Raw genomic sequence first — 13,812 nt, 5'->3', positions numbered from 1 at the left:
AGAACTGAGAGATCTAAACGCCGATTCAAATTCCAAGAAAGATGGTGTTTCAATGATGAAATAAGGCAGATTGTTAGAGAGGTTTGGCACGAACAGATTGATGGTTCAGCCATGTATATCCTAGCTCAAAAACTAAAGCGTTGTCGACATAAGATTGTCAGATGGCAGCAAGAATACAGATCTAATTTGAATGTGGAGATTGATTTACTACAGTCTGTATTAGAGGAACTTCGTTTAGCAGGAATTCATGGAGGCGACATCATTTCAGAAATATAGGACAAACTTGAAAAAGCATTGCAAAATGAGGAATCTTATTGGAAAGATAAGTCTAGAGTCAAATGGCTCAAATCTAGCGATCAGAATACAACTTTCTTCCATCAGAAATTTAGAAATCGAACCCGAAGGAATAGAATTTGGCAACTAACTGGCAGTGACGGTGAAGTGGCTACTTCAAATGCTGGTATTGCTTCTGTGGCTGAATCTTATTTCAAGGACATCTTTTCCTCCACTTGTCATGAGAACCCTGAACCTCTGTTTACTGATTTTGAACCTAAGGTTACAGCTCACATGAACCGTAGGCTTCAAAGACCTGTGACTATGGAGGAAGTGCAACGTGCAACATTTAGCATTCATCCCCAAAGTGCTCCAGGAGATGATGGTATGACAGCAAAATTTTTTCAAAGCTTCTGGAACATACTTAGTGGTGATGTGTTTCGAGCAGTTAAGAGCTTCTTTTCAGGGGGCAGAATTTTGAAGGGTTTTAATCACACTCAGATCTGTCTTATTCCCAATATTTCTGATGCTAAAGATATGACTCAGGTAAGACCAATAAGCCTATCTTCAGTCTTTTACAAGATTATCTCCAAAGTATTTGTACATAGACTTCGGGGTATGATGAATAGACTAATTAGCCCTACGCAGAGTGCTTTTATTAAAGGCAGATTAATCTCTGATAATATCCTAATTGCTCACGAGTGTATGCATTACTTGAAGAAAAAAAAAAGGGACTCGAAAATGAAATGGCGCTAAAACTAGATATGAGTAAGGCATATGATAGGGTGGAATGGCACTTTCTTTGGTTTATATTGGAGAAGTTTGGTTTTGACTCCCGGTGGATCATGTGGATTCGAGAATTAGTAACAACTGTTTCTTATTCTGTTATTGTGGAAGGACAACCTTATGGTTTCTTCAAACAAAATAGAGGTATCCGACAAGGAGATCCTCTATCTCCCTATCTTTTTCTTTTCTGTGCAGAAGGTCTCTCCTTCTTGCTACACAAGGCAGAACAAAACAGACTAATTCAGGGTCTTCAGATACATAGGCGATGTCCCAAGGTCAACCACCTCCTCTTTGCTGATGATTCCATCTTATTCTGTAAGGCTAATCCTGAAGCATGTTCAAATATCCTGCATTTATTGAATTCTTATGAAAGCATCAGTGGCCAGAGGGTAAATCTTAATAAATCTGCTGTATTCTTTAGCCACAACACTCCTTCCACTACTCGTACACTACTGGCTAACTCTATGAATATTAATCATATTGGGCTCAGGATAAATACCTTGGTTTGCCTTCTACAGTCTCTAAATCGAAAAAGGCTTCTTTTAGTATGATCAAAGAAAAGGTTCGAAAAAGAATCCAAGGGTGGAAGCGCAATCTTTTATCGTCAGGTGGTAGACACGTATTGCTTAAGGCAGTGGGAGAAGCTATTCCTATTTATACATTGTCTTGCTTCAAGTTGCCTGATGGTTTAATCTCGGAAATTCACTCTCTACTTTCTCAGTTCTGGTGGGGACAAAAAGGTTTTGAAAGGCGGATGGCTTGGATTAGCTGGGACACTATGACTTGCCCACGAAAAGAAGGAGGCCTTGGATTTAAAGATCTCAGAATCCAAAATCTGGCGCTTTTAGGCAAACAGTTTTGGTGACTTGTAACACAGCCTACTTCCTTATTATCCAAAATCCTAAGAGGTAAATACTTTAGCAATGGTAATGCTATAACGGCAAAAATTAGAGTCTTACCTTCTTGGGGATGGAGGAGCATACTGGAAGGCCGAAAGATTGTTGAAAAAGGTCTTAATTGGGCTGTGGGTACTGGAGAGAATATCCGAACCTTTGAGGATCCTTGGCTGCCTCCTCCGTATCCTTTAAAGATTTCTGACATGCCAAATAGACAAGCTATCTCTGAGTTGGTTCCAAGAGTTAAAGATCTAATTACTGAAGATAGGAATTGGAATCAGAATCTTATTCAAGAATTATTTCCCCAAGACGTTACAAACAGGATTTTGTCAGTTAAAATTCAGCAGAGTAGGGACAAATTGCAATGGAATTTGAACAAATCCAAATAATATGATACAGCTTCAGGTTACAGAATTGGCTATTTATTTTACCATCCGCCTCTGGAGCTTTGCCCTAATTATATGCAACAGAAAAAGCCGTGGATTGATCTATGGAAGTTGAACTTGCCTCACAAAATTAAGCTATTTATCTGGAAAGCTCTCCATGGCCGGCTCCCGGTGCTTGTTCAGATTCATCACCGCATCCCATCTATATCACCAATATGCCCCTGCTGTCATGAAGCAACCGAAACAGTCACTCATTGTTTGATCGATTGCTCTAGAATTAAAGATGTATGGTCTCATAGTTATCTTCGTGACTGTCTTTCCCCTCAGAGTCCTAACGACTTTTGGACATGGTGGATTGCATCAACAGAGATGACATTGTTGTAAGGTGGATACTACCATGAAGATTTTATTATTGTCTTCATATGAAGATGCTTCTTTTTTACCATTAGATGATGAAATGTATGGTTTGATTTTGATGTATTACAAAAATATTATTTTTTTTAAAGTGTGACTAAACAAACAAAGTACACTTTTAACACAAGAATCTTCGTAAAAAGATGTTTTTAGCATCTTCATTGGAGTAGTTGCCTTGTTGTAAATGGGTTGGGCTAGACATTAATTTCACATGTTTAATTAGAAAGGGAAGATTTCTTAACATTATTTGTATATATAAACATTGGTTACATTCCACGATTGAGGCTGAAATATAAACATCTTAGAACAGCCCAGGTAAAAATTAAGGATAATAATGGAGAATTCCGTGGGGGAGAGTAGCACCACCGCGGCCGTGACTTCCATATATCATGCCTTGCCATTGCCAACAACAAGGCTTGTCAGTAGTAACGACACCAGCAACAATAATAATAATAATAATACATTAAACAAAATGAGTCTTGTTATCAATGGCGACAGCCACACACAAGCTCATTTGAGTCAAGTAATTACCCACTACTTGGCCTCATTGCAACCCCACAAGCAACGCTTTCTTGGTATGTATCATAATTAATACTACAAGGCTAGCAGAATTCATTGTTTTTTACTAACACAATTTTTATCTATGTATCAGGGTACCCGACGAATGAGGAATTCAACTACGAGGCTCTGGCTCCGTTGCTTCATCTTCATCTTAACAATGCAGGGGATCCGTTTCATGGAAGCAGCTTCACTCTGAATTCAACAAGTTTCGAGGTGAGTGTGCTTGATTGGTTCGCTAACTTGTGGGACATAGAGAAGAATGAATATTGGGGATATGTCACCACTGGTGGTACTGAAGGCAATCTCCACGGCCTCTTACTTGGGTCTCTCTCCAACCTTCTCTCTTTAATTATTATTACTACTTAATTAACACACTAAACATTATTATTGATTATCATAGGAGAGAACAATTTCCGGATGGGATTCTTTATGCCTCACAAGATTCCCATTATTCTGTATTTAAGATAGCAAGAATGTACAGAATGCAATGTATCAAGGTTGCAAGTTTGATTTCCGGTGAGATTGATTGCCATGATCTCAAGGCTTTGCTACTTGCTAACAAACACAAACCCGCCATTATCAATCTTAATATAGGTATTCTTTCTTTATTTTCCTCTTCTTTTCTACACTACTTACTGGATATCCATAATTAACATATATAAACTATTGCAGGGACAACAATGAAAGGAGCTGTTGATGACATTGATCTTGTAATAAAAACACTTCACGAAACTGGTTTCAGTCGTGATCGATTCTATATTCACTGTGATGGAGCTCTATTTGGGATCATGCTCCCTTTTCTCAAAGAAGCAGTAAGTAAATAGAAAGTTTTCCTTGATTTGATTACTATATATTATTTTGAAAGAAAATAACGATGGTAGTGGATGGTGCAGGCATCAAAGATAAGTTTCAAGAAAGCAATTGGAAGCATAACGATATCTGGGCACAAGTTCCTAGGATGCCCAATTCCATGTGGAGTTGTAATAACACGTTTGGAACACATGAAGGCGCTATCAAGAGACGTGGTTGAAGTGATTGCATCAAGGGATGCCACAGTCACAGGAAGCCGTAGCGGGCATGCTCCGATCTTCCTTTGGTACAGTCTGCAGAAGAAGGGTATAATTGGAATTAAGAAGGAAGTTGAAAGGTGCATAATGAATGCACGTTACTTAAGGGACCAACTTGGCAGTGCTGGAATTGGTGCAATGCTGAACGAGTTCAGTTGTACGGTTGTGTTTGAGAGGCCTCTGGATGATGAATTTGTGAGTAGGTGGAGTTTGGCTTGCAATGGAAACATCGCGCATGTTGTTGTCATGCAACATGTTACTCTTCCAATGTTGGATTCTTTTGTGTCTGAGTTTCTGCAAAACAGAGTCATTTGGTTCCGTGATGGACTCAGAAAGCCTCAATGCATTGCTAGTGATGTTGGTGCCATGCATTGTACATGTGCATTGCACAATTCAATTCAATTATTGGACATATAGTATAAATTGAAGAGCCAAATTTAAATATCGATATAAAATGGATGTATAGTATTTGTCATATAATATTGATAGTACATAAAAAATATGAATAATACTAGATAATTAACTAAGTTAATTTTTTTAATTATTTAACTTACCTTAAATAACTTTGCCTATGCTACACCTGCAGTACATAGTTGGTTCTAAACTCTGATAAAGGAAGAGGGTTGTTTTAAGCCTTTGACAGCCAACATAAAAACTTAGCCGAATCTTCATGACATGGATCAAAGACGTTATTGCGCTAAAGCTAGGTCGTTGCCCAGAAGCAACGCGCTGTATGGCTCGCGTACAGTGTCAAATGTGTCAGAGCCCGCTGCATTGGTGTCCGGGTGTAGTGTTAAATGAGTAAGGGTTCCCGCATTTTCGTGAACGAATGAGTGTAAATAAACTAGTTCACAAAGAAAAAGGTAAAGGTAAAGGTCGGAGCGACAGAAGGTAGAGATTTGGGACATGGAATATAAGCACTCTAATAGAAAAATCCATGGAGGTAGTGGATACCATGACAAGGAGGAAGATTAACGTCATGTGCCTACAAGAAACAAAACAGGTCGGCGCGACAGTTAGGGAGTTGGATACCTCCAGGTTCAAACTTTGGTATACAGGAGGAAAGGTGAATAATAGGAATATGGTAGGTATTATCGTGGATAAGTAGTGGAAGAAGGACGTAGTGGATGTCAAGAGGGTGGGTGATCGGATCAACTCTATTAAACTTGTAGTGGAAGGATGTATTGTTTCATGTGATTAGCGTCTATGCATCACAAGTGAGTTCGAACGAGCAACACAAGATAAAGTTTTGGGAGGATCTAGAGAGTTTGGTCCAAGACATACCTTCAGAAGATAAGATTTTCTTAGGATGAGATTTAAATGGCCAAGAGAAGTGATTGGCTATGGAAGTATTCACGGAAGCCATAGTTTCGAGGTGGTCAATACCGAGAATAAAACTATTTTGGACTTTTTCTCAACCTTTAACCTTCTCATCGCAAATACATATTTTAAAAAGAGAGACGAACATCTTATAACCAATATGAGCGACATGACAAGCTCTCAAATCGACTTCTTCTTGTTGAGGAAAGTCGACCAGAAATTTTGCATTAATTGTAAAATTATTCCGGGAGAAAGTTTAACAACACAACATAGGATGCTCGTCATGGATTTTCGCATTGAGAAAAAGTTAAGGAAAAGACATCATACGAAGAACTTAAGGACGAGGTGGTGGCGGATAAAAGACGAGGAACAAAGAAATTTCCTAAGACAGGTAGGAGAAGAGGCAAAGTGGGAAGGGGATGGAAGCGCAGAGGAGATGTAGAGGGAGATGACATAAGTTATTAGAAGAACAGCAAAAGAAAATTTTGGTGAATCTAGAGGGATAGAACCAAGAGACAAGGAGTCTTGGTGGTGGAATGCAAGTGTACAAGAAAAGATAAAGGAAAAAAGGGACTGTTTTAAAGAATGGTTTTTGTGCCACAATGCAAATAATTGAAAAAAATATAAGGCGGCTAAGAAAGATACAAAAGTGGCTGTAAGTGAAGCAAGAACAAGAGTATATGAGGGTCTCTACCAGTCTTTAGGCACGAAGAAAGGAGAAAAAAGTATATATAGAATCACAAAGAGCCGTGAAAAAAGAATAAAAAACTTGGATCAGGTTAAGTGCATAAAGGATAAAGACGGAAAAGTTTTAGCTCAAGACGAGAATATCAATGAAATGTGGAAGAGCTAATTCTACGAATTATTTAATGAAAGATAGAAGACTCTTTTGAGCTTTGGTTGGTTATGAACGAGGGAAGAAGATCAAAACTTTAACTACTATCGAATGATTCGAGACTTCAAGGTAAAAAAGTCTCTAAAGCAGATGAAAAATGATAGAGCAGTAGGGCTCGATAATATTCCGATTGAAGTTTGGAAGGGCCTTGGAGAAAAAGGCATCAGTTGGTTAACCAAGCTTTTTAATGAGATTTTAAGATAAAAAAAGATGCTAGATAAGTGGAGAAAGAGCACATTGGTACCTATCTACAAGAATAAAGGGGATATACAGAGTTGTAGAAATTATAGAGGGATCATGAGCCATACCATGAAGTTATGAGAAAGAGTGACAGAACGGAGGTTGAGACAAGAGACACAAGTAATAGAGAACCAATTTGATTTTATGTCAGACAGATCCACTACTGAAGGTACATACCTGTTAAAAAGGATGATGGAGAGGTATCATAGTAATAAAAGAGATCTACATTTGGTGTTTATTAATTTGAAGAAAGTGTACGATAGAGTACTAAGGAAGGTCTTATGAAAGGTTTTGGAAAGGAAGAAAATAAGGATCATATATATTCGTGCAATTAAAGACATGTATGATAGGGCTACAACTAGTTTAAAGATTCAAAGTGGTGTGACAGAGGAATTTTCTATTAGTATAAGATTACACCACGGTTCATCCCTAAATGCATACCTTTTCACATTAGTCTTGGAAGTACTCAGAATATATCCAAGAGTCTGTGCCATGGTGCATGCTTTTTGCTAATAATATCGTCCTTATGAAAAAGTCAATGGAATACCTAAATAAGAAGTTGGATTTATGGAGAAAAGTTTTAGAAGTGTATAATCTACACATAAGCTATAGCAAGACGAAATATATAAAATGTAAGTTCAAACTTATTGATCAAACTTCAATTGAAATTAAATATGTTCAATCTACTACTTAATGAATCTTTTCAATTGAAAAGTCTAATTGATCAAACTTTGAAGTAAAGATTTCTACTATCTACTGCAAGCAAGAGCATTGACAGGATTCAAAGTCTCTCCATTCCTTTTGCCTTTGTCACCTACTGTTAACAATTATTATTATTTTTATTTTGACAAAAATTACTATTATTTTGAATTATTATTTTAGATGTTGATTGTTGTGAATTTTTGTTTTATCTTTTCCTTCTATGTTTATACATATTTAATCTTTGAGCATCATGTCTTATCTTAATTTATTATGCCCAATGATGTTTAACACAAAATGTATTGAGACAGTAGCTGTTTAGGCGCATTAAAATTTTGTAAGCCACGAGATGTGAGAGCACTCTATATTTTTATCCGCTTATACTTGAAACTTTACGTGACAAGGTTTATTTGGTTTTGATATGATGTTGTGACTTAAATAGTGCTTTAGTTATTTTAGTAGCTTAAATTTGCTTTATTCTATTTTGTTTTGAATTACTTAAAATGCTTTATTAATTTTTTTTTGTTGAATTTCTTTTAACTGAATGGTTGAATTGTTGTTGTAGCATTGAATATAATTTTTGAATTTTTGTTATGCTAGTATTTTTTGTTCAAATTGGATTGTTGAACTTTTATTGTTGAACTTGGATGGTCGTAATTAGTATTGAACACAATTTAATAATTTTTGTTAAACTGTTGAATTTTTGTTCTGATATTGAACTGATTTGTTGAATATTTATTGTTTTAATTTTTTTTTAACAAAAATGGTATCAAGTCAAGTTAATGCAAGTGAGAATCCGACTAACATTCCAACTTCTTAGTCAGGAAGTACAGCTAGAATTGCTAGTAAAAAAAAGTTGCTAAGAATGCTCTTGAAAGTATAACTGATGTAGGATGGGAGCACAGGATATTTGTTGGAGAAGAAAAGAAGATACAATGTAAATACTGTCATAAAATTTTTTTAGGAAGAGTTTATAGATTGAAACACCACTTAGCAGGAACTTAAAAAGATATTGGGACTTGTACAATTGTTAGTGATGAAGTTAAGAAGCAAATGTAGGATGTTGTACGTGGATTGCAAATGAATTTGATGAAGAAAATAAGAATGGGTGAGGCAAGTCTAGGTGAAGCTACTAAAGAAGGTGACACTACGGATGAAAAAGGAAAGAAAAAGGAATTAGATGGCAATATATTCAAGAAGATATGCATTAGTACTCAAACAACAATCAACAATATATTTAAGAAGAATTTGAGAGAGGAAGTATGTTTAAAGATTATTGCTTTTTTCTACAACAATGTTATCTCCTTTAATGTATTAAGGAGCGAGGAATGTAGTAGAATGATTGAGAAAGCTCTATAAGATATAGACAATGATTCAAGTCACCATCCTACCATGAATTAAGGGTGCCTCTTTTAAAGAAACACGTGGAACTTGTTCAACAATTACTAGAGAAACATAGAGCATATTAGAAGCAGGTTGGCTACACAATAATGACTGATGGTTGGACAAATAAGAGAAGACGGACTATCCTAAATTTTTTGGTTAATAGTCCTAAAGAGATTATTTTTTTGAAATTTATTGATGCCTCCCATATTACTAAGACAACTGACAAAATTTTTAAAATGATAGATGATGTAGTTGAAGAGGTTGGTGAAGAAAATGTCATCTAAGTTGTCACTGACAATGCGACAAAACTACAAAGTTGTAGGAGAAATGCTAACGAAAAAGAGAAATAAGTTGTTTTGGATGCCTTGCACAGCATATTACATTGATTTAATGTTAAAGACTTGAAAAAAAAAAGTAATACTTCACAATGACACAATTTATAAAAGTAGAAAAATTACTACTTACATATATGCTATATGCTAGAACTGCTCTTATTGTACTACTTCAAATCCACTCCAAGGAAAAAAATTTGGTGAGGCCGGGTATGATTGTTTTGCAACTTCTTACCTTACTTTGGGATGTCTCAATGACAACAAAGGTTCTTTAATAAGAATGTTTTTTTCTGACCAATGGACTTCTAGTAAATTTGCAAAGACAAAAGATGGAAAGATAATTGCAAGTGTGGTGTTGGATAAAATATTTTGGAAAGAAGTGGTAATTTACTTGAGGGCTGCCTACCCTCTTCTTAGCTTCATGTGTTTCGTATGGTGGATTCAAAAGAAAAGTCAGCAATAGGGTTTATTTATGAAGAAATAAAAAGTGCAAAGAAAAAAATACGAGATGCATTTTAAGGAGTTGAGATAAGATAAATTGCCTAACTATTTTTTTTATTGCATGAAAATATTTTTATTTTGTAATTAATTTATTAATATTTCTATGTTTTAGTTATATACCTATTTAGAATATTATTGATGCAAGATAGGACAACAAACTTCATAGGCCATTGCATGCTGCAGGTTATTATTTGAATCCTCAAATTCGTTATAGCTTTGGTTTTAAAATTGCTTATGAGCTTAAGAAACAGTTTTATATTTGTATAGAAAGAACGATAAAAACTACAGATCTAATCACTAAGATGAATGTTCAATCTGAAGATTTTAAGATTCGAAAAGAATTTTTTGGTAGTAAAGTAGCTCAGAATGTAATTTCTACTAAAACTCCAGCTCAATGATGGGATTCTTATGGAGATCAGCATCCAGAGCTCCAATAATTTGCAATTCGTGTCTTGAAAATGACATGTAGCTCATTCGGATGTGAACGCAATTGAGCACTTTTTAGATGGTTAGTAATCAAATATAATTTGTATTTTACTTCTATAAATTTGGTTGTTAATTCTTCAATTTTATCTTATTGTTTGACTAATACTTTTTATATACTTTTGAAAGGTTCACACAAAAAAGAAGAACTATTTGAAGGCTAAAATCATGGATAATATTGTGTTTGTGATGACAAACTCATCAAGATTGGCAAAGAAAAAATAAACTAGAAGTCTTGATTATGATTATAGTCTTGATGAGTTGGACTCTGATGAAGAGTGGATTGTTGCTGATGAAGACAGAGAAGAAGAAGATTTAGATGTGCTCTAATTCCAGATCCTGATTTAAATGATTGAGCAAGTGGTAATAGAGCTGTTGGTGTCTCTAAGAATTTTTTGGCAATTTCTTATCTTGATGATGATGAGTTTGAAAATTTTCTCTAAGAACCTCTTTCTCCTACTCCTGATAATGAAGATGGTAATGCAGAAGCTTGTGAAACTTGTGAAGATTTTATGACTGATGAAGAATATAATGATTATTAAATGATTTGTTTAGATTTTAGTTAATTAGTTGTTCATTCTAGTAGTTTGGTTAGTTTATTTGCTAGCTATTTAAATTTATTTTAGTGTTGTATAAATTTGTGAGTTGTGAATTTGTGTTAAATTGTGATTTTTGACTTGTTATGGTATATATTAGTTATAGTCCTATGGATAATTTAGTTTATTTGAGATTTATTTTATTATTAATGAAATTAGTTTTTGCTATCAAAATTTTCTAAATTTTTATATTTTATGAGTCATATTTATATTTCGTCTTATAATTCAACGAATTATCATTCTCAATTACCTGAGTTCACTACCTTGCCTATATGTGGTAGTGATGATGATGGAAACAAAAAAAAAATCTAGATATCTTAGGGCCAAATTTAAAAAAATAACTGTTTTTTCAACGAAGAAAAAAAATATTACACGTAATTCTTTAAGACATGTATTATACATATTTTTTTTTAGATTTAATTCACTCCTAAATTTAATTATGGTGTGTAAAATGAGTTATTGATAAATTTTTTGCTAAATACAATAAAAAACACTTAATCTATTTTTGCTTTCGCACAATCCAGTTTTATATTAATGATATTTTATAAAATAATATTCTCTATTTTTTGTGTGTATAAAAAAAGTATTCAGATAGAAAAAATAAAAATGATAAAATTTGAGTATAGATTGTTATATTCTATATTTTGCCAATCTGATGTTTTATTTATAGGCACTGAATATATGCATCAATATATTTATTAGAGATATAATTATTAATATTGTCTTCTTCCATCAGCTTAAACTTTTAGAATAAGTAATTTCTTGACATGGTACTAGAACTCTGTGTTCGAAAAGTCAAAAGTTTAATTTTGGTGAACCAAAAAAAAAACTATGCAAAAATCAAATAAATTAAAAAAAAATCTTAAACTTTTGGGATGGATGATTTCATTAAAACTTATAAAAAAAACTAATTTTAAGAGATATAACTTTTCTACCTAATTTTTTGTTTCGCGGACATTTAAATTCCTAAAATTTTAAAAATACAATTAGGTCATTGGAAAAAAAACACCCTAACCCTAACACTTTGTTTGGATGTTTGATGGAAAATAAGAGGAAAGAAAATGAAAAGAAAGAAAATGAAAGGAAAAATGGATTTCTTTGTATGTTGTTTGGATGTAGAGAAAATGGATAAAAAGAAAAAAAGAGATAAAATTATAATAGAGTAAAATTACTTTATTATCCTTATATATATTATATATAAATTATAATTTATTAATATATTTAAATTATTTTTTTAATAAAAAATCTTTCAAATTATTTTTCAAAATTTTAAATGTCATAAACAAAAAGTTATATATTTGTTTTTCAAACAAATACATATAAATAATTGTGTAAAAGAATAACAAAAATTACTCATAGATTACGTCATTCATTTCTTTAACTATATTATAAGAAAAATATCACTAAATCGTCTATAAAAAAATAAAATAGTTAAAAGATGTTAGTCTTTGTTTTTTACTACAAGCGACGAAAAATCATATACAATTCTTCTAAATATATAATAAAACACTAAAAGAGTAACAATGACCAGGACTCCAGGAGAGTAATATTTTAACCCCACACGCCAATTTTAAAAAAGATAATACTTCATATTTAGAGTCATCAGCATGTGTCTAATTCTAAAAAAATTAATTCCACATAATTAGAGCCATCTGTACACATCTATTTTCAAAAAAAAAAATATTTTTTTTTAGTTAAAGATATTAACATATGATCTATTTCTGCTTGTACTAAACAGGATACTCATTCACAAACATCTTTAATTATCATGATCCCTGCACAAGCATACACAACAAATATAAATTACTTAACATAAGGAGTTGATCATCATAAATTATTTTTTAACATTTTTCTATTCAAAGAATGATATCAATGAATAGTGCTCTGTTACCATGTGTTAACATAAATAAAACATAGAATGATATCTTGATCAAGCACATAGAGATATAGTCATAGATTACGGTAACAAAAATATAATAATAAATACTTTATGAACAATAACCTCAAATTAAACAGAAATTAAGTCCTTCATACTTGTAAGGGTGAATGTTTTCTAGAAGTACCATATCTCCTAGGTGAACACCAGTAGCAGTCATGAAATGAAAAAGAGCATCTAGTCGTAGTTCAGGTGGGATACATCAAATTTGACGCTTTTTTTTGTTCATTTTCACATAAGAATTGATAATATTGCATCCGATATGAACCTATCAAATCCAATTCAGTCAATATATCCCATACATCTGATTCGCTATAAATGCGAGGTCTACTCTATTGCATTATAACTAACCCTTTTTCAGTAATTGCAACTTGTCTTTCAATTAATGAAATTTATTTTTTGCCAACCGAAACTTGTCTCTCAGCAACAGAAGCTTGTTTTTCAGCCATGTCATGTAGCTTACTAAAAAGATAATTACCCTCTTTTACAGCATCAGCCATGGTAGTAATTTCCAAAGCAACTTTTTCGTACTGTGCCTCCAAAAAATCATTCATTTGAGTCTTAGCTAACAATTTTTTCATCTCTTTTTAATTAGGGTAGTGCTATGGTGAAGATGGTAAATTTTTTCAGCATATGAGGAAAGAAGGTGGACGTTCTTTGATGGAGACACGTGTTAGAATTGTCTTAATTAGAAGAGACAGCTTCTGCTAGAGGTTCAAGTAGTGCAGGTGTTGTGGGTTAGTCTGATGTTGACTGATACAAGATTATATTAGCAGTAATGGTGAGATGGTGATGATTAAGACATTAAGTTATTGGATTTTTAGGTGTTGAATCAAATGTTTTTTGTTAAGTGATGCACTTATATTGCTACTGAATAGAACATAATAAAGGGGATTGGAGAGATAACTAAAAACAAATAAAATAGATAAGGACTTATATTATTTGGGCTAGGACGAATAATAATAATAATAATAATAATAGTATTATTTTATGTTAATGAAAATTAAATTTTTGGATTTTTTAATTTTGGGCCCAATAATA

The 13,812-nt window shown here is 33.3% G+C and overlaps 1 protein-coding gene across 1 annotated transcript; it reads left to right on the top strand.

The window, feature by feature from the left end:
- On the top strand, positions 3,022-4,856 carry LOC107616795 (serine decarboxylase 1). Its single transcript, XM_016318715.2, has 5 exons — positions 3,022-3,330; positions 3,408-3,639; positions 3,717-3,910; positions 3,989-4,128; positions 4,210-4,856. The coding sequence occupies exons 1-5, from the start codon at positions 3,090-3,092 to the stop codon at positions 4,798-4,800; spliced, it is 1,398 nt and encodes a 465-aa protein (XP_016174201.1). The 5' UTR covers positions 3,022-3,089; the 3' UTR covers positions 4,801-4,856.

Source organism: Arachis ipaensis, chromosome B09, assembly GCF_000816755.2.
Source record: "Arachis ipaensis cultivar K30076 chromosome B09, Araip1.1, whole genome shotgun sequence".
Lineage (NCBI taxonomy): Eukaryota > Viridiplantae > Streptophyta > Magnoliopsida > Fabales > Fabaceae > Arachis > Arachis ipaensis.
This window is presented reverse-complemented; position numbering and strand designations above follow the sequence as displayed.

What these genes read in the sequence shown, in the direction of transcription:
- LOC107616795 (XM_016318715.2), top strand. Translation starts at nt 3,090, where the DNA reads ATGGAGAATTCCGTGGGGGAGAGTAGCACCACCGCGGCCGTGACTTCC. An exon ending in CCACAAGCAACGCTTTCTTG is followed by an intron (nt 3,331 to 3,407) that starts GTATGTATCATA and finishes TCTATGTATCAG; the next exon opens with GGTACCCGACGAATGAGGAA. An exon ending in CTCCACGGCCTCTTACTTGG is followed by an intron (nt 3,640 to 3,716) that starts GTCTCTCTCCAA and finishes TGATTATCATAG; the next exon opens with GAGAGAACAATTTCCGGATG.